Raw genomic sequence first — 25,617 nt, 5'->3', positions numbered from 1 at the left:
CCTAGGTGCACTCTGCACTATTCTATTTCAAATCCAGAAGCCTCCTTTAAATTTTAGTACTGTTTCGATTTTATTCTCTGTACTCTTTTTCCCCCCAAATTGTTCCCTTATGGTGGTTTTTCTCCTTTATCAGAGGTCTGTCTCCACCCCTGGGCTGCAGTAGCCTCTGCCTCTGGTCTGAGGGTGGGATTTGTTCACCAGAACCTAACTCAGTGCTGACTCCTGGCATCGCTCAAAAACACTTACTGACAGGGTTGAGGGAAAAGAAATTAAGAAAATATGTTTTTCCACTAGAAAAATCTGTATCCATTTTTGTTAAAACTAGACAAACAGAAGTTTGCTTAAGTGTTAACGGACTGAGATAAATGTCCTCTGACGCCTGACTGTAACCGTGGCCTGGTCGGTTCTGGTTCATAGAAACACTTGGGGATTTATACCCCCGTCCTACCCCTCCCCAACACATATGAATCTGGAAGGAGAAAAAAGACCTTAACGAGGTAATAAAGGCACTGTTAAATCTTTAAAAAGAACCAACTGTTGCCAGCTCAGACAGACCAGATGAGGAAGGTCTGGCCAGTGAGTCTCCAATCCAGGGAGGAAGCTGCATGGACGAGAAAGGTGGAATTCATCCCTCGGACGGTCTCATGAAGGAGACACGTAAAAGGAGAGAGGACTCAGTCATGGTGCTGTGATCAGAGAAGCCCCAGACTGGGATTTTACGTGAGAGGCACTCCAGAGACATGCCAGTCTAGTCAAGATTGTTTAATTCCATTACTGCAAAATTTGGGCACCAATCCGTGACTTCTCTTCCCCTTTTCGAGGTGATAGGTGGTATTATTTATCATGCTGTTTAGTGATTTGTATCAAATATCTATCAGGAGTCTAGTGAAAAAACCTGCGGGAGGTGTCCTACTATTGTCCTCCTTAGGGCCTCACAGCCTTGGGTAGGGTCTTCTTGGGAAGAACCCGAGAGCTGAAGCTGCAGCGACTTCAGGCTGACTTACGACAGACACTCTAACTGTGAAGACGGGGTGACACTGAGATGGAATCCTAAAGGGATTAGTACATCCATCAGCTCTTAGGATCTTTAGGAAACATGCAGAGAAGGTGTAAGAAAGCTACGTGGTGGATTGGCTGGGAGTTGAGAGGCCTGGGCTCCGGCCAGGCCACCAACCAGCTGTGAGACCTTGAGAAAGTCATTTAGTGTTTCTGGGCCTCAGGCTTTTTTACCTGTAAAATAAAAGGACTGGATAAAAAGAAGGGACGGGACTAGAGGATCTCTAACATGCCTTCTTTCTCAGATTCCTTGAAATTCTTTTCAGTTCCATGAGGTGGTTCTACCATCCTGTATTCACTTTTCTCATCTGAAACATCTCTCTGCCTCCATCTTCAGACAGAAAAATGCAAAGGTACTACTTCAAGGGGAATGGTTCTCTAATAATAATACTTCTTAAAAGCCCACTGTGTCAGACGGTGGCCAGGACGGGCAGTGCAAATGTCCTGGGGTCATGGGGGCTGATGGGGGAGGAACCCTAGAAAGTACAACTAGAACAGCAAGGTGTTCCTCCATTAGTTTCATCATTAGTAGCAGTGCTTCATGCCTCTACCTGGAGTGGGTGGGAAAACACTGAGTTGAGCTTTTTCATTTACAGGGTTTTTTTTGGGGTGGGGGGCGGTGTGTCTGGGTTTGGTTGTTAGAGAACCTTCAGGTATTTTGAGGGAAGTGAATAAAGAGTCTTGAGACCAACTGAGGGGACAAGCTCTTTGTCACATGGCTCACTGATCAGACACCTGTCCCTCAGGCTCTCGGGTGAGAACTGACGCAGAGGGAGGAGCCCCGGGTCGGAAGGATTACTTGAGAGTCAAATAAGAAGTCGGAATTAAGTCTATGGCTTAACCCTGCAGCAGGTGTGGCAGTGACATGGTGTATTCAGCTGATCGGGTTACAGCGTTAGGAATGTGCCACCCAGGCTAGATGGATCGGCACATTCAATCCCTCGCTTAAAACGCAGTATTCATCGGGTGCCCCTTATAGGAAGAGCAATGACACTGCCTCTCAAAGCTTTTTGCGAGGGAGGTGAGTGCGGCCAGAACGCGTGTGAATTTCCTCATAAAATGGATGATCCCTGATCTAAACAGAAATGTCATTTCATGTTAAAATATATTTTTTTAATGTCCCAGGGCTTGGGGAGGCAAAATGTTGTGACACTAAGTTCTTAGGACTTGCTCTTCTGAGGTTATCAGGCAGATGAAACAGAACGTGAGAAAACTGTAGCTTTTCATATTCAGTGTGCAAAATCTCTCTGAATGCAGGGCACTGAGCTCCTCTGATTACTAGGGGTTGGGCCTCTTACAGAAGCAGTTTGCTCAAGCATCTGCATCTCTGATGTTAAAAACATTTTCAATGCAAATATTCTCACGTGCTGTATTTTCCAGCAGGTGATGAAAATGGAAATGTGTTTTACCTGTTGGGGGTAGAGAAACGCAGTCCAGCCGTTCATCACCGTCAGCTGCCTCTGCTGGGTACAAACATGAAACACAAATGTCATTAGTTTCAGTGAGCTCATTCATTCTGCCGAATAAGGGAATACAATTTAAAAACTCCAGCGTACATAATAGTTTTCACCTTTCTTTTCCCTTCTCAGCTTCAGCCAGTTCACATTAGAGATTTTAGTGCCATGATTTAAATATTTTTAAAATGATGATATAAAATCCATTTTCCTCTATTAAAATTTTTTATATCTTAGGAACCTTATTCTATCAGTCATTGATGAGTTCAGTTCATTTTCGCTTATTTATATAGGCTTAAGTATCCACCCAGAATCTGGCGTGAATTGTTTAAATATGATTGTTGAAGGCATGGAGGTCAGTGAATTCCTGTGGTAGAATTTTACTTGTCATCCTCAGAACCATTCTAGTGGGGCAGGCTTAGGACAGCTTGGGGATGAACCTTTCTTTGGAGATGACTGGAAATTCAATCTAAAATCGGCATTAATTTAGTCATGAATAAAATCAGAAGGAGTAAGCGTTTCTTCAAATGATTTGTCCCTTCTGTGCTTTAAAATGCAAAACTTTGCTCATCTCTGATATATTTCCATCTCCTGAAGAGTTTTCCAAAGGTAGATCCTTCCGTCACAGAAAACCTTCCAGCAAGTACAAAAAAGAAGGTGCCCATACGTTCCCTGATAAGTGTTGGGCTTGTCAGTTTCCCCAACATGCTGTGGACAGGCCAGAATATTCCACGGCTGCTGGGATAATTCTGGCCCTGCTCCCTCTGTCCCAGGACTGCCGCCCCCTTGGAAGTTTCCTGCACGTGTGCCTGTGAGGCCAGTCAGGTGAGGGCTGCCCCGTGTAACACGTTGTAATGCTGAGTTGCTGGGAAGCAAGCTAATGGTATATTCTTGTTTTGACTGCCATGGCTTTAAACACAATCAGGGTTCAGAGATGGATGGAGACGTTCAGAGATTTCCCCTGGTTCACCCCTCCACCATCCTGACCTCAGACTGCCACACACTGGCCGTGGTGAAAGAACCTCACCTGCTAAATCCACCACAAAAACACCGAGACAGTGTAGTCAAGACAAGTTTTGGCTGGAGAGGACCAGTAGCCATGACCCAGCAATCCCACAACTCGGCATATACCCTGAGAAAACGATAACTCAAAAAGACACATGCACCCCAATGTTCATTGCAGCTCTATTTACAATAGCCAGGTCATGGAAGCAACCTAAATACCCATCAACAGACGAATGGATAAAGAAGATGTGGCACATATATACAATGGAATATTACTCAGCCATAAAAGGGAATGAAATTGGGTCATTTGTAGAGACATGGATGGACCTAGAGACTGTCATACAGAGTGAAGTAAGTCAGAAAGAGAAAAATAAATATCGCATATTAACGCATATAGGTGGGATCTAGAAAAATGGTACAGATGAACTGGTTTGCAGGGCAGAAATTGAAACACAGATGTAGAGAACAAACGGTACGAATTGGGAGATTGGGATTGACATATATACACTAGTATGTATAAAACAGATAACTAATTAGAACCTGCTGTATAAAAAAAAATAAAATTCACCACTAAAAATTATGTTGTAGATGCATGTTTAATACTGCATAAAACATTCCAGTCAAGCTATGGGATAAATGGTAAGATTAGAATTCTATAAATAGGTTTATGGACAAAACACAGGACATAATAAAATGTTAACAGTGTTTCTCTCTGGATGAAAAGCTTATGGGTATTTAAAATTTTGTTCTTTGAGTTTTTAAATTTTTCTTATATATTTAAAAAATAACAAACATGTTATTTTTATATTTAGAAGATATTATTCTCTTCTGATTGGCTTAAGTGAACTTGAATAGGAAGATGAAGTACACGGTAGTTCTTTCATTGTCTGGGATTTATTTATTTATTTATTTTCACTGTTCAAGGTTTATTTATTGTTTTAGTTGGTATAACACTTAGATAGCTGGCTGCATTATTTCAGATGATTTTTCTTTTTTACATCACATGGCAATGTACACTATGCTGGTACATATAGTACATAAAATAAGATTCTTTAGAACAGTTATGCACAGGACATGCAATACTGGATTTATCATCAATCCCAGGATGTGATTAATTGGAGAACAAAAAGTTGGGCTAGGCATCTTGGCTAAAGGAACCAGAAGATTTAAAAGATTCTTCAGTAATAATAATAATAATAGCTATGATAGGCATCACCATTTACTAAATACCACCTACTGAGCAGTTATCATATGCATTCTGTCAGCTAACCCTTGGCAACCCCTACAAGGCAGGTCTATCTTATGCCCATTTTAAGAAATGAGGCAACGGAGACAAACAGACGTTAAGACGACGTACGAAGGGTTTGACTCAGGTTAATGCCTGGGCTTGACCTCTTCGCTATGTATAGTCCAACTATAAATCACATGCATCACTATAAGCTACAATTGTAAAACTTCAAGTTTTAGTTCATTAGACACTTTAGTAACTTTCTCTACCTTCCATGAAAAGCGGCTTTTCATTTAGTGATGACAAAAATCAGTTCTGGGTGTAAGTTGATCTTCCCTTTGTAATTCAGCTATCCTCACTTTAAAAAAAACAGGCCTGTGCAATTATGTGCTTTACTAAGAACCAAACATACACAACCCCAAATCTGTAAAGGATTATGTATAAATGAGTAGCTGCCCGCTGCACAAACAGGGCCAAGTGTTGTGGATGAAGAACATGACTGTTAAATTTGATGATAACATCTGGCTGTAACAACAAGCTCACAATCTTTCTTCTCTGGTGACAGACAAGTTGTGAAATTTGGGAAAGATTAAGCAAGTCCAATAAAAATTTAACAGCAGCGACAGCTTTACTCTTAGATCCAACACAAATTAAAAAATTGTGATTTTGCGCTGAGGAAATAATCTAATGAAAATGATAAAAATCCACACCAGAAAAGGAATCATTCCAGTTATCGAAAAAAAATTATTACATGTGATGAGAGCCCCAAATGAATTTCTATTTGGATTCACAGAACAACCTTTCAAATCTGTGAGGGGCACTTCCTTTTTCTGGAGGCTTCGTGGGCTGCCTTTAGCAGCGAATTGATTACTTGCCCAGGTAGAGTCTGTACTTATTCCAGGAAGTGAGCCAGATATGATAAATAAGACTGAAGCTGTGGAATATCCATGAGACGCCGTATTGTCATTTAGACCGAGAAGGAGACAAAAAGAGCAAGCAATAGCACTGACCCTGGCCCCTCGGTTCTCACCCGCATGACGACAGTAACGCACGCGGCTCCAGTTCCAGTTTGCTGGGATCCCACTTCTGTGCCGCTTGGGAGAAAGAGGTGGGACAGGATTTGACAAAATTGGGAACAAAGCCTATTTGGCAGGTCACTGTGGATGTGCTGTCATCTTGCTCTTGTGTGGTCTGTGTGTCAGGGTTAGTTTTGACCTTCAGCCACCTTCGCCTTCTCAGACGCTAATGGAACCTGCTAGACAGGCTGGGGAAACCTGCCAAGGTGCCAACCACAACTCTCTAGGCAGAGAATCTAAACCCAGTGTCAGAGTGGAAGCGTCCTCAATCAAATGAGATGACGACTCCAGAACAGGGTAGACGATCATCTGAGCGGGTGAGACGCTCCACAGGAGGCGGGGGGAGACTGCACCCCGTTCTGTACCAACAGGCACACGAATTGCTAATCCAAACCCTGAGATGGTTAAGAAACGTGCTCACTGGCCACTCTATTTGGGGGAAAGAGAGACAGGAACGTGGAGGAAGGTCCCCACTGTGTGCACGTGTGTGCTGTGGGGAAGGGAGTGGAGACCAGAACTTATGATAATAACTGGTCTCAGCATCTGACAACAGAAAAAAAAAGGTGTGTTTATGTATAAAATACATACAGGAGGGGAACAACATTGCAACAGAACTTGCTCTTCTCGTCACGTGGCCTCTGGCAGCAGAGCTGCTCCTGTGTCTCTGAGAACAGTCTTCTCCAGTATACTCAGTATACGCCCAACGCTCCGCTCCCCACGTGTATGTCTTCCACCTTCAAAGGTGACTCTTCAGGGCTTCCCTGGTGGTGCAGTGGTTGAGAGTCCGCCTGCCAATGCAGGGGATACGGGTTCGTGCCCCGGTCCGGGAAGATCCCACATGCTGTGGATCGGCTGGGCCCATGAGCCATGGCCGCTGAGCCTGCGCGTCCGGAGCCTGTGCTCTGCAACGGGAGGGGCCACAGCGGTGAGAGGCCCACGTAATGCAAAAAAAAAAGGTGACTCTTCAAATGGAAACGTTTCAGCTCCTTTAGAGACTCTTAATCACTCTCCTCAGCTAGAGGCACAGGTTCTGGGACACCAAGCCCTCTTCCTGCTTCCTCTGGGTCGTCTCTGAAGCCCCTCAATCAGTAACATCCGGATCCTGAATTTACACCGTCCTTTTCCCTCAAGCTCCCGAGGAGCTCCAAGAATTTCCCACGTCCTGCCACCGCCCCCTGTGATGCAGGAAGAGGTCCTAGGTAGAGGAAGCAAGTGCAGATTTGCTAGAAGCTGGTGGTACAGCTGGGGCCAAGGCGCAGGGACCACAGGGCAGCTGGTGGATGGATCCTGGCCACTCTGGCCCTTTGTCTTTCCTTCGACTGAGTATTACATTTCAGTCTCTTCACTCTGACAAATCTTAGATCTCTCTGATACTGTATTTAGTGTGTTTGTTTTTGGGGTTTGACAACTTGCTCTGAAAAGCAACAGGTAGCTACAAGTTCTCACATACTCAAAATCATCAGGATTGCTAACGCAGAACTTAGGCAACATAAGACCAACTTAATACTTAACTAGCAAGGACACCGCTCAGCTTATACTTGAAAATAAAGCTGAGGAGACACGCACCCAGCAGGACACCAGTGCTTGCTTAATGAGGGGTTACTCGCGGGGTGCTGTCTTTTATAACACCTGTCAGTCAATCGCAAAGAGCGCTTTCCCTGGAGCCTGAAATCTAAGGGGGCAGTCACAGAGGGGCCTTTGTGAGGTGTCTCCAGGCAGAGGCAGGGACCTTTAGCCTAAGAAGAGATAAGAGAGCCGCCAGCAGGAGGGTGATCTTCCCAAGTGCTTCTCAGTTAAGCCACCCAGAGTGAGGTCTGGGCACCTTGACCCGAGACTCTGAAGCTTTGGGGGAGCTGGGAGAAGAGGCGATCAGGAGTGAAGCAAGAGGCCTCAGGAGACAGGGAGAGAGAAGTGAGAGAAAGGGCCTGAGGACGAAGGACGGGGCACCCAGGGATGGCCAGGCGAGTGGCCGCAGGCGTACCCAGCACGTGGCCACCCTGCGGGTTCTGGGGGTGGGGGACAAGGAAGCCTCTGAACCTCCAGTCAGGAACTGATGGAATAGTCTCCAGGATCTCCTGTGACCGCGATGAGCGGAGACCTTTTTGCTGTGGACAGCTGTCCCGTCATTCCCATTCACTGGTCCAGTCAACAGATATCCTGGTGTGTCCACACTGTGTCACACAGTCTTCTCAACGCTTAGGACAGAAACACGCAGCCTCTGCTCCTGAGGATCTCGTGGAGGAAACAGGTGTGTCCCTGTCACTATTCAGGTGGCAGAAGATCAAAGTGCCGAGGCTGCCTGTGAAGCCTCCAGGAGAAAGTAGCCTCTGAGATGCTGCGTGCTTCCAGGCGGAGGGGAAGTCTGGGTGTGGGAGGCCCTCCGACTTCACACAGGGTGGGGCGGGGCGGGGCAGGGTCTGGTGTGGCCCAGGGGCGCACCGGGCGATGGCAGGAGGTGAGGCGGCGCTGGGCCGTGAAGGCCGTGCGGGCCGTGCTGGGGGGTATGTAGAAGGGTTTTTATCTGGGCAGACAGGAAGCCAGAAGTATTTAATCTGGGGCGGGGCATGACCGGACCTCATTAGCAGAGGCTCAGGGAGTGGAGACTCGGGTCCCAGGATGTGGCCGAGCCTGGAGCTGCACACTGGGGAGCCCCCGATGATGGGACAGTGCAAGTCACGTGGGAAGACGCACAACGAGAACGAGGAGAAAGCACCAAAGATGGAAACCAGGACCCGGGTTTAGGAGACAGGCAGAGGAGAAAGGTGGGGAAGGAGACCCAAGGCATGGACAGGGAACTTGGAGGAGAAACAAAGAGAATGAAATCACAGAGCCTGGAGCAAGAGAGTTTCAAGAAGGATGTGATTCAAAAGGGTAACAGTCAATATGGAGGTCAAGTCTGAGTGTTAATATCAACAAGTGAAATCTGATAATCCGGATGCAAACACAGCAAAGGTTCATACTAGAGGAGTGAGGTCAGGGGCAAAATGCCCTGGATTCTAAAGTGAACTGGGTGGGGAGGCAGACTCAGGGAATGCAGGCCCTTTTGGAAGAAATCTGACCAACAATGCTGGGAGGAGAAAGGAACTGCTTTGTTTTGTTTTTGGTTAGCAAAGGGAAGGAGGATAAGGTCGTGGGCATTTTTTGAGCATTTTTACGTGTCAGCTCTCTATCGGTGGCAATACTTACATTATCTAATTTTAACTCTGAAAACACCCGGAGGTAGGTATCAGCCTCCTTATATAAATGGAGAACCTGAGGCTCAGAGAGGTGAGAAATTAGTCCAGGTTCCCAGGAAATTGTAAATGGCAGATCAGAGCCAGGAAAGCAGACCTGTTCTCTCCACTGCACCACGCTGTGTTTATTTGCGATGATTTGGGGGTGCAGGAGAAGACAGCAGTGAAAACTGGGAGACCCAGGAGGAGGATGAACACATGATTTACTTCCCAAGCCTGAAAGCCTTTGAGTGTGAAAGGGGTGTCACTGATAATCATGCTGGGACAACAGGAGCAAAGTGGCTGCCCCAGCACAGCAGGCTGGCTGGTCCCCTGACCGAGGACACGACGTGTGGCTGCCTCAGCGACCTCCATGCCGCCAAGCATGTCTGCGCACAAAGACATCTTCCAAGAGGTACACTAGCTTCACTGATAAAGACGTTCATGTACAACCCGCGTCTGGAGCCTCAGGACAGCTCTGAGGCAGGCGGTACCTCCATGTCCACTTCGTGATGGGGACCCGAGATGAGAAGTATTGAGTGACTCTTCCAAGGTCCAGAGCTGGTGAAGAACGGACGTGAGCCTTGGAAACCAGATCTACTGACTCTGATGTGACTTGTTACCTAATGCAATAATCCATTTGGTTACCAATTAAAAATCTTAGTAGTCCATTGCTCTTTATAAAAAGAGCATCAGTTAAGTGTAAAAGAAGTCAAAAGGTTTAAAAAAGGAGGGAGGGAAGATTTTTAATTAAAAAAAAAAACTCATCCAGTTATAGCTGGATAGTTTAGCGTCTTGCTAGCTACTTTTATAGAACTGTAAGGTTTTTCACACTGAAAAACCACTCGGTCCCTCGGTGCCCTGTGTCTTGTCGAGTCAAGGGCACTCCCAGCCTGAGCCCGGAGCTCTCCTCCCCGGGGCTGGTGGCTGGGTTCTTCCGCAGGCTTGGTCACGGTTACTTCTACTCACAGTGAAAGTTCAAGTAAGAGGCTGTGTTACAGACAGTCTCACGAGTTTGCACTGCTGTTCTATGGACCCCCAAAGTGTGACATTCAGGCATCTAAAACCTGTCTCCCAAACTCTCACACCACAGCCACAGAAGCCCAGAAGGCTCTTAGCAGGCCAGGGGGCCTGAGTTTTGATCGGTTGTTTTTTGTTTTGTTTTTTAAAAATAGTATCTAGAGGCTTGTGGCCTCTAGATAATGGCAGAAAACTGACCTCAAAAGGATTCTTCACTGGTAAATTCTCCCACTGTCACTTTGGGGAGAACGAGATTTCAAATAACCAACTCTAAATAGTCATAATTCAACTGGTGTTCACCTTTCCTGGAAGAATGATCCCAGAACCACCAAGCCCAGATTGAAAGAAAAAAAGGAAAAAAGTAAATATCTGACTTAAAAATCCCTTTCTATTTTACATGGTGTTTCTGGTAAGATGATTATTGTGTGTGTGTGTGTGTGTGTGTTTTAATTTATTTTATTCACTTAGTAAGAACACCTTTCCATGCAATTAAATATATTTCCACAGAATCTTCTTTTTTTTTACCTTAAGCAACTAGTACTTTTTATGAAGTCATGCAGATCCAAACAAATAAAAATCAATAGGCAATAGAAACAAATCACAAAAGAGAGACCTCATTTCATACATAAGACCACTAGTGAGATTAGCAATCTTTTTCATTTGTACTATTTAGAGTAAATGGCCTGACAAAATTTTCACTGTTTAATCTTAAGGTGAATTTCAAAATCATTTGACTAAGATTTTAAGATACGAAACCAAAGCGCATTATATAAAGCTTCTCCTTTAAAAGACAAAAGACAATGAAGTATCCGAGAGGAAAGAATTGTACTTTGTATCATCTAAAAATTCGATAAAGCACTTCTGCCATTATTTTCTTGCAGCTTATTCATACCTGAGCCTCTTTTTAACCTTCTTCTGGCCAGTTTGATTTGATCCTGTAGAATCTGAACCCAGTCTCTTGGGCCAGGAAGTTTATCCACGTGATTAGCAGTGCAGTATTTTTCTGTGAAGACTGAAAGAAAATGTGAAACGTTGTTAAATATTTTAACAAAGAAAATATGCAGATCTGAAAAAGGAACATACCCCAAGAAGGAAAAAAAAAAAAAAAGAGTGTACTTCTAAAAGATGTCAGTTCTGCAGTGGATATTCTCAAAATCCATATGGCATTCCTTTGGTGAAGATGGAGCTTGGCAGGGCCCATCCTACACACCACGTCCAGTGCCTCCAAATGAAACCGGTGACAGATATTAAGTAGCTCTACGGAAACTACTCTTTCTAATTGCTCCACGTCCATGTGTATGTGTCTTAAGGGCAGAGGAGAAAATGCTTCCTAGGGGTCCATTGGCCCCGTGACAGAATTCTGCAAGTGTATCAACATATTTCACTTTTCGGCTAGCTCAAACTCAAATGGAACGTTACACAAAAAGATGATGTCCTCGTGGTGATTCCTGCTACGTCGATCGGCGCTCACGATAGAGGCGGTGCAGTTGGGTGTTAGTGACAGTCCCAGCCCGACTTTGAGTCCACCTCTTGCATCCTGTACTAACAGCTCCCAGGAGAGAGCTCCCTCCTAAGCACAAAGGAAACTCTGGAGTCACGTGCCATGACAGTTATCGTAGTACAGCCGCACAGCGTGTGGCGGTGCACGCAGCCCTGGGGTTGGCCTTTCTGCTGCACACATCATTCCTGAGCACTTTTCCACCTGCTCCCCTCAAGGTCAAGGCCTGCTATGCGGTCACGTCACACTGCCTCCTTGGTATTTAAAACATTGATAATTTTAACATGTTAAAGGTTTCTTTTAAAAAGAAAGGATAGGGCTTCCCTGGTGGCGCAGTGGTTGAGAGTCCGCCTGCCGATGCAGGGGACACGGGTTCGTGCCCCGGCCCGGGAGGATCCCACATGCCGCGGAGCGGCTGGGCCCGTGAGCCATGGCCGCTGGGCCTGCGCGTCCGGAGCCTGTGCTCCGCAACGGGAGAGGCCACAACAGTGAGAGGCCCACGTAACACACACACAAAAAATAATAAAAAAAAAATAAAAAGAAAGGACAGAGGGAAATGTTGACAGATTCAACTACCTAAAACTGTAAAATTTCTATTGAATAAAAAAAAAAAAACATTTTGGGCTTCCCTGGTTGCGCAGTGGTTGAGAGTCCGCCTGCCGATGCAGGGGACATGGGTTCGTGCTCCGGTCCAGGAAGATCCCACATGCCGCGGAGTGGCTGGGCCTGTGAGCCATGGCCGCTGAGCCTGCGCATCCGGAGCCTGTGCTCCACAACCGGAGAGGCCACAACAGTGAGAGGCCCGCGTACCGCAAAAAAAAATAAAAATAAAAATAATAAATAAACATTTCATTTGAATGAGCAGAGCTAGGTGCACTAAACCTACCCTGATAGGACGAGCTCAACCCAAATGAAAGAGCAGCTTCAAGCCTCCACCGATAACTGGAAAAAGTACACTTAGCAAAAAATGTTCAAATAATATGTAAGCCCCCAAGTTGCAAAACACTTTATACCTACTAAATTCGAAAAACAATTAAGCTAATACTTAATATTGATAAAATTCTGTGGATCTGGCACACTCAAATATGACTGTTGGCGTAAATTGGCAAAACCCTTTTGGGAAATAAGATGGTTCTATATAATGAGACATAAAACTGTTGTTCCTTGGGACTGGTAATCTTATTCCTAGAAATTTATCCTAAGGAAATAGTAATACGAAAGAAGGGAAAAAAGTCATAAACAGTCATCCCCTGGACTCCGTGGGGCATGGGTTGCAGGACCCCCTGGTACCAAAATCCACGATGCTCAAGTTCCGTATATACAATGTGTATTATATGCACACAACCTATGCACATCCTCCTGTGTACTTTGAATCATTTCTGGATGACGTATTATACCTAATACCATGTAAATGCTATGTCAATAGGTGCCTGCCCTTGGCAAATGTAAGTGTCGGTTTTGGGAACTTCCTGGAATTCTTTTTCAAATACTTTTGATTGGCAGCTGGTTGAACCTACAGGTGCAGAGCCTGTGGATCCGAGGGGCCGAGTGTACAAACATCAACAATCCAGTTGTGCAGGAGGAGATGCAGGGCAGCGAGGGGCGGGTGGGTGGGAGGGGGTGGGAGCACGGGATGCCTTTCAGGAATCGACGCGATCACGGGAATCGGGGCCAGCGCTAGCGAAGACGAAGGGGTGACGGGAACAGATCAGGAACTGGCAGTCCTGGAGGATCCCATGGCCCGGTGAATACAGGAGGAAGGTGTGTGAGGGGAGCTGCGAGATGCATCAGGTGTGATTTGGAACACGCTGAGTTCGGGGTGTTTGCGGAGTCCTCACGTGGGGACAGCTGGCGGGTATTTCAATACAGAAGCCCTTGGTTCAGGGTAGGGGTCCTGGAGGGAGATGCAGGTTCGAGGGGCACAAACATACATGTGGTCATTAAAACGACAAGAGAGAAAACAGTGACCAGGGAGAAGTTTTCAAGTGAACAGCACTGGCCAAGCACAGAGCAGAGAGGACCCCCGGGTGTGAAAGGAGGTTGAGGCACGGGAGTCCAGGAAGCAGCCAGAAGCGTGGTCTTGTGCAGGCGGAAGTCCCGAGCGCAGACGAAGGGCCAGGAAAGAGGGGAGGAAAGGGTCCCTGGAGGCCGTCATCAAGGGCGTGGGGAGGGTGGCCACAGATGACACTCTCCAGACGCCAGGCCTGGCGGTGGGCTTGGGGGGAGGAAGGCTGGGGATGGGGGAGGCGGCCAGTGGGGATCCAGGGAGGAGGAGGGGACAGTCTAAGGGACCATGTACCGGAGAAACTGGGGGGGGTTCGGCATTCGGGAGCGGGATGGGGGGTTACCCTCGACCGGGGCCAGGAGGGAAGCTTCCTCCTCTGAACCCAGAGGAGGGGAAGACAGGGGTGGACTTAGAAGGGGTCAAGGTGGGTCCTCATCGCTCCTGACGCCTCAGTGAACTCAATGGTGAAGGGCGTGGGGAGTGCGGGCACGTCTGGAAGTGCCCAGAGGAGAACAGGAACAGGAAGGCAGCAGACGACGGCGCAGGATGCCGAGTAGGAGCGGGGCTGCGTGCCTGTGGCGGCAGCCGCCATAGGGCGGGTGTTTTCTCCAAGGCACCTGGCAGCTCCTCGTCTGGGGTGGAGACCCCCGATGGGAGGGCTGGTGTAGGGTTAGGAGTTCACCGGACAGGTTTGGCAGAAGGACAGGATATAAAGCATTGAAGGTGGTGGTAACGATGCCCCCTGGGATGAAATGACAGCTTTCTTCACCCACCCTTCCTTGGGAAGCGCGTGAAGCCAGAAAATGGCTTAGACTTGGGCAAATCTGTGGAGACCAGGGAATGGATAGATCAGTGGGGTTGGCAAGGAGATGCCAGGGAAAAGGGGCAACTGAGAGTATAAGGGTGGAGCGTCCAATGTTGGCAGCGAGCGGGACGTGGGGTCAACGGTGTGGGGTTGAAGTGTAGTGGAGATGAAAGTCCGTGAGGACGAGGTCTGGACACTCTAGCTAGGGGTCACGGCATCTCTCATGTGGATGGTGAAGTTATCCAGGACGGCAGCAGGACCTGGGAGCGAGAGGACGGAAGATGCAGAGGTGTGCTGACGGGAGGGCTCCATCCCTGCCCCAGCCGAGAAGAGGAGGAGAGATGAGGAGGAGGGAGGGTGAAGGTCCAGGGAGAATAGCACCCAGGCTCCCCAATCGGTGATACATGGGGCACGCGAGCAAGCCGTCTCCACCTGGGAGAGGTGCAGAGCAGACAGCATCCCTGGGGTAGGGGTGCTTCTGAATCTCCTGTACCAGATGACAGACAGGGGTCTTCGGGGGTCTTTGTTTATTTTCTCTCCCTAAGAGCAGTAACTGCAGTGCCCTGGACTAAGAACTCCATAAGCATTTGAAGATACACGAACGTATTTTCTACTTTTGTTTCTAATGGAAGTAAATACAATAGCTCAGATATTTAGGCTAACTGGGGGAGAAAGGCCTATCTGAACTAGTAGGACGTCTTACTAGCATATAGTTAAAGAAACAAGGTTTTATTACATTCAAATGCCCACAATGACACTTCTTAATCAGAGGGCTGCCGAAAAGTTCTTGAAATCGTGTTTTAACGAACAAAAGAAAATATTTGTATTTGGCACCCTATTCGATTATAGGAAAATGTATACCACAGAAATGATTGAATACACCGTCTTAGCAGGTAAACATCTCCCTCCTTCCTTGTAATGTTATTTATGTAATTAATTTCCATAGCAACCCCTCTCTTCTTAGATTGGGAAATGCATGCATCCAAATTAGCCCACATTAGGAAGCAGAGATTCGAAATTAACAAAACAGATTTGGATTATGCCAACATCAAAGTGATTCCCGGCAACCACATGTGTCAACGACTTAGTTCAGGAGAAAGAGAGGGAAGGTCTACCACTGGGTAGGTGGCTTCCAAATGGATCTTTCTCACCATTTTAAGCTCAAGTATTCTGCTGATCGTTCAAAAGGTGACAATTTCTGGTTATTGTTTTCTCCTTTCAGTGAAAAGTTATCTGGTTTCAATCATAAGAAGCCAGGGAAATCTCTGCCTCCTGGGTCTCCCTTTGCTTGCAAAGCATTGGGCTTTCCGAAAAATACCTCTACAAACAAATATTTCCATCGGGCATATTATTGACATTCTAGTTCATGGCTTACACTCAAACTTAAAAGAAACTTTTAACTAGAATCTACCTACAGAGGACGAAATCCTATTCTTTCTGTTACATGCGCAGATGAGTCCTGAGAACAGGGCCAAAGGACAGTCATTGTGTTGATCTGAAAACACTCCATATGCTATGGGGATAGAGGTATCGGGTAAGCAGAACATATTTTTTGCTATGTGAATCTATAGCTAAAGGTCAAGCTATTATCCTGGTAATAGTTCCATTAGGAGTAATGATGTGAAAAGAGGTACTGCATTTATGAGCTGGGTTTCCTACTATGTTAATAGTGGGTCATTAAGAACCAGAGTAGAACAATTTGCTTTTATCCTTAGAATGCAATAGGTCCTAAAAATAAATTTCCCTCTTCTCCTGTTTTAATATATTAAGGGGAAGCAAGGGATAATTTTAAACAATCCAAATAATCTGAACAAGTGGATTAAGCCCAACAATTAAACTAAATAAAAGAGTGGAAGCATCTACTCTGCTTAACATACTTTGAGGTCCCAAGGCACAAAGCGTATGTGAAGTCACCAGGGAAATGACAACTGTTCAATTTGATCTGTACGTGAATAAGGACTTTTCTCAGATGCTTGCATTCATTCGAGCCATGCCCTTTAACTGTGTATCAGTAATGAATAAGCTAGTGGTGGCTGAGTGGATCCTTCCCTGGGAACGTGGCATCTAATATAATCATCAATGAACATGGCGGTGTGTAGCGTGTCTGCACGTGATGAGCTGGGAACAGAGCGGATCGGCTGCGTTCCCCAAACAGCTGTCTGTTCACACGATAGTTCCTAGAGGACTCGTCATGAGGGTTTTTCTGGCTCTCTGCACTGAGAAAAGCAGGATACGGTACGGATGTTTAAAGAAAGCCACTGGATCACACAGACAATTTAAGAAGCAGGAGAAGACTTAGAGAGCTTTAATTTCACTGTGAAATCCTCTAACTGGGTTACAACTCCGGCCAGCTGTGAGAGGCCAGCTTCTGATTTGTTGACTCAGTGATAACTTCTGGTCAGACAGACAAGCGGAAATCAAGACTTAACATCAAGCAGAAGGGAAAGCAGGGTCCTCGTTAGATCTGCCAAACTGCCTGAGGCTGTGCGGGCCCGGGTCAAGGGTGAGAAAGAGAACCCGAGCGGACAAGGTTTCCCTTCGGGCTGTACCCACCTCCTCCCATCAAGTGAGGATGAAAGCCAGTGCCCCTCCCACATTTCCCTCTTCCCTTCAACTCTTTCCAAGCTATGATTTGAAACCTCCCATGTGCTAAGTACCATCTATCTATCTCATTTAATCTTGGCAAGAACCTGGTGGCACAGGTATTGTGATCCTATTTGACAGATGACAAGCTCAAAGTTCGGGCAGGTTAAATAACTGGCCCAAGATGGCACAGCTAATAGGGATTATTTTCCACATGAATTAATTAATTTTTAATTTAGTGTTGTATAGGAGCACACAGATTCTGTAAAAGAATAATGATCGAATTCTCCAGTAGAGGCAAATTGACAGCTAAGGTAATGCTTCCATGTGAGAGCTGTGAATGCTGCTCTACTATCAACCACACAAAGCAGAAGCATGGCAACCAACGGGGGAGGGAGACCCAGGCAGGTCTGTGAGATCATGGTCCCCCCATATTAAGGGGCCCAGGTGGCCTTGGTATGGAAGGGAGAGGGACACGGACTCCAGGAGCTTGGGTGTATAGTGAGGGTGAAATAAGGACATCTGCAGAACAAAGATTGAAAGACTATGTCACACAGACCGGCATTCAAAGAATTACTAAAGGCTGTATGTACCTGAGGAAAAAGAGACCAAATGTGGAGGGAAAGATGGGGGTGGAGGGGAAGAAAGGGAGGGCATGACCTGTAGGATATTAAGAATTACTGCGATTCCAAACTAATGAAAACTGTGTAGTACTGGCTCAGAGGCAGATAAAAGGCCAAGTTAAACATGGAAAAGGGGAGCTTAGTCTACGAAAGAGGTGGAATTACAATTCACGTTAAAAAAAAAAAAGAAGTATGGTGTTAAAATGACTGACGACCCATAGAGAAAAACACATTCAATCCCTCCCTCACATTTTAGGCAAAAGTAAATTCCAGGTGGATAAAAGACCTGAATACGAAAGAGAAAACGTTAAAACTTTGTTGGAAAAAAAAAAGAGAATGTCATTACATAATCAGGGCAGGGGGAATTTCTTACAAAGGGCACAAGAGGGCTTCCCTGGTGGCGCTGTGGTTGAGAATCTGCCTGCCAATGCGGGGGACACGGGTTCGAGCCCTGGTCTGGGAGGATCCCACATGCCGCGGAGCAACTGGGCCCGTGAGCCACAATTACTGACCCTGCGCGTCTGGAGCCTGTGCTCCGCAACAAGAGAGGCCGCGATAGTGAGAGGCCAGCGCACCGCAATGAAGAGTGGCCCCCGCTTGCCACAACTAGAGAAAGCCCTCGCACAGAAACGAAGACCCAACACAGCCACAAATAAATAAATAAATAAAAATTTTAAAAAAGGCACAAGAAATGCACAAAGCATAAAGTAATCTATCTGACTGTTAAATCTAAACTTTGGTATGATAAAGGACTTTGCCAGAAAGTTTCTACAAGTCGGAAAGTGAGAAAAAATATTTTTAATACCTGTAACAGAGGAAAGAATTCATGTAAGTCAATAAGGAAACAAAAACCTAATGGGAAAATAGGAAAATGATGGAAATTCACGGAGCAAAATAACCAAATAATAATAAATATGAAAGGACGCTCAACCTCGTTAATTACCAGGGAACCCACCACTGAGGTGTCATTTGAGACCAATCAGACTGGCAAAGAGTAAAATTTGTTAACACCAGATGTTGGCAAGAATGAGGAAAAATGGGATTTTGTATCCACTGCTGGTGGATGTCTAAGTGATACTGTTGGCTTTAGAAGGCCATTTGGCAACACTTAGAGGTGCTGACGATGCTTCTACCCCGAGACTCAATTCCACTGCCCACTGCACGTCGCCTGCCATGGAAAATCGTGAGCAAGGAGAACCAACTAACTTAACTGTCTCTTAACAGAAGGCTGGGGAAAGAAAGTGCTTTATTTATACAGTGGTGAGCAGTTAAAATGAATACACTCGTTTTGTAAGGGTACTGATATGAATAAACTTGAGAAAAAAAGACACAAACTTGCAAAAGTACAGCATGAGGCCGTGTATAATATGTAGACTCACAAATTCGCAAAACGGTAGTAAATGTGAGGTATGGATACACACTTAAGCAGTAAAATAAAAACAGCATGAACAGGGAAGATTCACAGCAGCTTCACGTTACTCTGGAGCAGGGAGGAGAAAGAGTCTGGTGAGGAACATTTTGATTCTTAAAAAAACTAAAGAGGTGGGGTGGGGGGAGGGTATGAAGTAAACCTAACATCTGTTTTCAATCTCAGTGGTAAGACGGAGAGAAAAGGAATCATGGAAAATGTCTTCAACACATTCAAGATGAAGAGGAATACCATTATTCCCACTTCTGACCTCAAGACTACTTACTGCTAATGGGGACAAATGCTGTTCTTCAATCAGTCTATGAAGAAATCAGACACTGTCTCCTAGGATGAGGCCATGGAAATGCCAGTGCTGACTAGTCTCAAGCACACTCCTTACACACACTCTCTCAGGATGAGCACCAAAAGCTTTCCTTAAAAGAGAACCAGAAGACTGGGTGATCGGCCTGCTGGGAGGAACAGGTGGAGGCAGGAATCCATCACCCTGCAGGTCTCAGCTGAAATGCGACCTTCTCAGGCAAGGTCTCCCTGAGTTCGTTGACCAGTGATTTTTAAATAATACCATCTAGTGATTGCCTAGACTATAAACCCAACAAGGGCAGAGATCACAGCTCTCTCGTTCATGGCTGGCACATAACAGGCAGCATAAGTGTATGGTTTGTGGAAGAATAAATCTGAGAAACTCTTTTTCTCTGGTCTTTGACTTAACTTGAAAGAACTGAAGGAAGAGTTTCTTCAGTAAATAGCTATTGGCCTTGAAATACACGGAGTCCTGGAGTTCATTTCAGGTTTAACAATAAGACTTATAGTGGTTTGTCAACGAATGCACCTAAATATGAAGTCTCCAGATTAGAAGTAAAGATAAGGAAATACAGTCACGCAAACAGTAATGTGTTGACTGATGAGATCAGAATATCCTACTGAATTGCATATGCAGGAGACTGCAGGGGAATCAGCTGGTCCAGCAGGGTGATAGCTACCAGTAACAGCCACCGAATACTTCGGCCCTTAACGCTGATCCTTGCACAGGGCTGTAACTTCCAGTTGGTTGTTGTAATGAAAAGCAATCTAGTTATCCATAAAACTGATTCCCAGTCATATTTAATTATGAGAATTTGGACAAAATTCACTGACCCATAGTATTTCTGAACTGGAAGAGACTTGGAAATTTAGCCAAGCCTCACTCTTTTTTTTTCAAGAGAAGGTAATGTTTCAAGACCTTACGTGACAGAGTTGGGAGTAAACCTACATCCCACGATGCTCCTTTCACTGTCCCCAAACTTGTTGGGACTTGGAGGTTTGAACAATCTTGTGGAATCACAGTGATTCTCAAAGATTTGAGGCCAGAGTAGTCTGGAGGAAGAGAACAGTATCCTCTGTCTCCCTTTATTTAGTTTTTGCTACAATGGGGTCTCTGTCTAAGAGGAAGTGCCTTTAATGGTGTCTTACATTAAACAGAGTTAATTCTAATTTATTTTTATTGAACAAAGCCCTCAGCAGACCTAATCTGCAACACGACTAGTGGGCAGTACAACACTTTCCTTCGGCTTGCAGTGCTGTAACACGTTTGTTTCACGTGCTTGGTGTATTTTAAGGGGATGTATTATACCTGCTAAATATTAAGATCTGGTTAATAACAAACTTTGATAAAATGGTGTTTTACTCTTTACCCCTTTTTTTGGCAAAGAGAAATATTTCAAGATCATAGATTTATAGAAATTCTACTTGGAAGGCATCTTGGAAGTAGTATAACTCATTTATTTCATAGATCTGGAACTGAGAGCCTCAAGTGAAACAAAATTTAAGAGGTCGAGAATCATCAGTTCAAACAGTTGGTCAGTGGCACAAAAGCACGTGTCCGCCAAGTGCCCAAGCACTGCTTCATAGAATGCTTCTATGTTTATCTGTTCTTTACAGAAATGAATGAGGAGAAAGTGCTGAGTTTTTCTCTGAGTTCTTAAAGCTAGGGTTTCTTGGCACGTGAACTTTCGAAGTCATTCCATGAGGTCCTGAGTTCGCCCACTAGCCAGTAACAGCCACAGGACCAGAATGAGTTATGACAGCTTTGGGAAGTTCAAGGACCATCCTATTCCTCACAACCACCTAAATTCAGAGATGGCCAAGGTGGGAAGAATAAGAATGATGAGCTGGGAGAGCAGTGGGGGTGATGCGGGCCTTGCCCACGGGGATCAGGTCATCAGAGCAACACGCTTGCCCCGTCCGTGCCTGCATCTACCTGTGGCCGATGTCGCAGAGTGAACATTGGGGTGAAGATGCTGGGCACTAGGTCAGGGCTGATGCCTCAGATTTTGTTTCCTGTTCTTTTTTAACGGTGACAACTCCCTTCTAATTGAGATCAGCTTGGAGGAAATTGGGGGCTTATATTGAGGCGGACAATAAAAAAGTTCTCAAACTTTTCCTTGATACTCTCTTTGAGGCACCAAGGTGCCATCAGGATGGATGGCTAAAGAAACACAGGGATGGATAAGTATACAGATATATCAAGAAGGCTTGAGATGGTAAAGACAGAAAATGGCACATTTAGCCTGCTTAGGGATTCCATTTGGGATTTATTTAAAATCCAAATCCCACAAGAAACTTATTTTACTTTACCTTTTGGAGATGATTACTCTCTGGAATGGATGAAAGTGAGAGAAACTACACTTCCTGTGTTGCGCGTTGTGGAGACTGCTCCTTGACATTTAACAGTAATCCACGCTTTCAGAGCCCCCATGGAATACAAATAAGGTTTTATATTCAGGATCGCCTTGATGGTTTTGATTGACACGATTTATACCCTTCTTGAGTACTTGCACCACTTGATTGGTCTGTTGCTGTTTTTCTTCTATCTTCAAACTTACATTCTGCCTTCTCGAATTTCAGCTGCCCTCTTCCAGCTGGTCATGGAGAGGTTGTGTGCTTGTCCTGTTATTCATGCCTTGTATACATCCAATGGGGTGGAGTTGTGTGTTTTTTAAAAAATAAATTTATTTATTTATTTATGTAATTTATTCTTTTGGCTGCATTGGGCCTTCGTTGCTACACGCGGGCTTTCTCTAGTTGCGGCAAGCAGGGGCTACTCTTCCTTGTGGTGCGCGGGCTTCTCATTGCGGTGGCTTCTCTTGTTGCAGAGCACGGGCTCTAGGCACGTGGGCTCAGTAGTTGTGGCACGCGGGCTCAGTAGTTGTGGCACACGGACTTCAGTAGTTGTGGCTCGCGTGCTCTAGAGCGCAGGCTCAGTAGTGGTGGCGCACGGGCTTAGCTGCTCTGCGGCATGTGGGATCTTCCCGGACCAGGGCTCGAACCCTTGTCCCCTGCATTGGCAGGCGGATTCTTAACCCCTGCACCACCAGGGAAGTCCTGGAGTTGTGTTTTGATTTTTAAGAAACCACCTTTGTCAGTGAGGATGAATTGACTGCCTGATTCCCTCCATCCCTCTTTCTTTCCTTCCTGCATTTATTGATCGTTAATTGTGTTTCACATGCCACAGAATATGCAAAGCAGATATTCCCCATGTAAGATTGGCTCCCTAGGAACTTACAGTCTTGTTGGAAAGATAAGATGTCTAAACACAAGTAGGATGACCAGAGATCCTGATTTGCCCAGGATAGTTCAAAATGTCTGTTTTCCTGGTGAAATGATTAACAGCACCATTTTCACACTCAAAAGAGTCCCAGTTTGGGCAGTAAATGATACAGCCATCCTTCACATAAACCATGAGTAGCAAAGCTGAGGGTCAGGATGTATTGCTAAGCTGTCTAAAGGTAACATGTGCCATAGGAATTTAGAGAAAGGAGAAATCAGTGGAGGCTCGGGCATCAGGAGAAAGTCTCATGGGAGAGATGATGAGACTTGGGCCGGACCAAGAAGAATGAGCTGGATTTGTCTACAAAGAGAGAAAGAGCACTGTAGCCCTGGGGAACACGGCACAACTCAAAGTCCAAAACGAGTTTGTGATGCTTGAGGAACAGTGTCAGTGCTGGGCTGGGTCGCCGGGTAGGAGCCCAGGGAAATGTGGTTGGGAGGAGAGGAAAACCAAGTTATGGGAAGTCTGGGAAAGGCCAGGGTTTGCACTTGATTTCATGGGCAAAGAAGCGGTAGGAAAAACGTCATGAACTCTTGTCTTACAGAAGAAGAAATGAGGGGCAGGGAGGATATTTAAAGAGTGTTTCTGCCGAACTTCAGGGACAAGGTGATGGACAGCTGGACTAGGATGGTGTCAGAGAAGCCAGAGACCGGTGAATGGGAGAGGAGGGAAAAAACGAACTGACGGGACCGGGTTGTGAAGTGGGATTAGTAGCAGAAGAAAAAAAAAAAAAGCATTGATGGTGATTCTGAACTTTCAAACTTGAAAAGTAGGAGAATGTTGATGCCTCTGTGAAAATTAATGTGTCTGCTACATCAATAAACTATTTGCGTTTCTATCTCCCCTGACCTCTGTTCTCTACTCGTACCAGTTACTCCCCATACTAACACTTTCAGCTCACTGAGGACAGGGAGTGGATCCTACCCAGAGCCTGCTATATAACAGAGGCACTCAGTAAAGGAATTAATGAATAAATAAATGAATGAATGAATAAATAGCTTGTTTTAAAAAATGTGTATGTCCGGGCTTCCCTGGTGGCGCAGTGGTTGAGAGTCCTCCTTCCGGTGCAGGGGACACAGGTTCGTGCCCCGGTCTGGGAGGATCCCACATGGCACGGGGTGGCTGGGCCCGTGGGCCATGGCCGCTGAGCCTGCGCGTCCGGAGCCTGTGCTCCGCAACGGGAGAGGCCACAACAGTGAGAGGCCGGCGTACTGCAAAAAAAAAAAATGTGTCTGCTAGGGGGTGTTAGTGTTAGAAGCCCCAGGCCACCTTTCAGGTGATACACGTGTGGGTAAGAAGGACCACGCCTGACTCTAGAAAGAGGCCAGGACAGGCCCCCATGCCTGGTGGTTAGGCTGGATATCCTGCGTGCCTCGGTCCCTGCTGTCAGCTGTCTCCCTTGCTCCTGGCTTCTGTCCACATTTCTACTTAGGATTTGCCCGCACTTAGTTGTAGATGGCTAAGCTGCCTCCACACGGGGGGAGATGAAGAGGCTGGGGGAGACATGTACATAACATAACCAACACTGGATGTGCTCTGTGACCAAAGGGACAGGGTGGATGCAGGGGCACCAGGGTTCTGAGAAATCCCAGGAGCCGATGATGGAAAAGTGTCAAAATCTAACCAAGAGCCAGAAGCACCAGAAAGAAGAACCTGGAAACACAGTCAGCATAACAGAAGACTTGACTCAAGGAGCAGTCAGTGAGAAAACCCGACTAATTCCAAGAGGCAGCGTCTCTCTCTTCTAAGGATGCTTTTAACCGGACAGATGCAGCCAGGCTTGCTCTTCTACAAAGATGTCTTCAAGGCAGCCACAATAGATGACAGCTTTCAGTTCAATTTTAAATAAAGGTCTATGGATTTTGAGGCATTTTCTTAATGGAAGCTGACATAGATCCTTAGTTTTTCTTGTGGGCTTACCATCAATCCCTAGTACTACAGCGACAGCAACTATTCCATGATCGGCTGCATAAACCCCTCTAGGGCAGCGATCCCAGCAAATGTCAGTTCCCGAGTCTCTCAGATTTCTGCAGCATACCTTGTATGAGAGAGGCAATAACTCTTCGTGGAAATGAATTAAAATAATTGCCAGGGCCTCCCTGGTGGCGCAGTGGTTGAGAGTCCGCCTGCCGATGCAGGGGATGCGGGTTCGTGCCCCGGTCTGGGAGGATCCCATGTGCCGCGGAGCGGCTGGGCCCGTGAGCCATGGCCGCTGGGCCTGCGCATCCGGAGCCTGTGCTCCGCAGCGGGGGAGGCCACAGCAGTGAGAGGCCCGCATACCGCAAAAAAAAAAAAAAAAAAAAAAAAAAAAAAAAAAAAATAATTGCCAGATCACTAGCACCAACGATAGGTCCAGGAGAAAAGCTACGAGGAATGCAATTTGACCAATTTTGGACTCATTATCCAATTCTGCTTCCCAGCAGTGGGAAAGAAACTAGGAGAGATGTGGCATTACCTGAAGATGCCCGTGAGCGTTTCAGATCAGCCACACAATTCAGGGATCTAAAGGAAAAAGAGATGGGCTACACAGAAAACACTGTTTGCCAGGTTCAGGGCTGTGGCTAGCCCACGTCATGCCATGATGCAAATTAGAAAGTCGCCCCTTCCTTGGGACAACTGACTTGCCTCTGCCAGAAAACTGTCATAATAAATAAACAAATCGGCAACGTCCACCAGGGGAAGGGTGCCCATAACGTTGCAAAACACACAGTCAGGCTATAGTGACCCTGCTTGTGCGACAGAAACTCATCTCGTTTGACAGGAGGCTGTTTCTGTAATGAAAAGCAGGCTGGGTGAGAATTCAGTAACCGGGACTTAGAACTGAGTCCTTGCGAGTTAATCCACAATGGGTTGCCATCCGTGGTGTGATGGGCTGAAGACAGATCAACAAAAGCCACAGACTCCTTCTTAACAAATGTCTCCACGTTTCCCTTTGCTCCTTACGCGGATAGAGTTGTCATTTTGAGGAAGGAGAGGTTCCTTTTCTGAGCTTACGGAAGACCAGTGACAAAGCAGGGACAGTCTTGCCACTCTCTCT

At 46.0% G+C, this 25,617-nt stretch overlaps 1 protein-coding gene across 5 annotated transcripts in view; it reads right to left on the bottom strand.

Moving 5' to 3' along the window:
• Positions 1 to 25,617, bottom strand: part of BEND7 (BEN domain containing 7) — a 78,558-nt gene that overhangs the window by 2,892 nt on the left and 50,049 nt on the right. For 4 of the 5 annotated variants that reach the window (XM_082619547.1, XM_082619549.1, XM_082619551.1 and 1 more), the window contains 2 exons: positions 10,944 to 11,063; positions 2,466 to 2,519 (listed from right to left, as the gene is read on the bottom strand). In XM_082619547.1, coding sequence (XP_082475673.1) covers positions 2,466 to 2,519; positions 10,944 to 11,063 — 174 coding nt within the window. The remainder of the gene's footprint in view (positions 1 to 2,465; positions 2,520 to 10,943; positions 11,064 to 25,617) is intronic. The other variant, XM_082619548.1, reaches the window with a different exon arrangement.

Source organism: Mesoplodon mirus (genome assembly GCF_964341445.2).
Source record: "Mesoplodon mirus genome assembly, chromosome: 4".
Lineage (NCBI taxonomy): Eukaryota > Metazoa > Chordata > Mammalia > Artiodactyla > Ziphiidae > Mesoplodon > Mesoplodon mirus.
The sequence above is the reverse complement of the archived record's forward strand: the minus strand, read 5'-3'. Positions and strand labels throughout refer to the sequence as shown.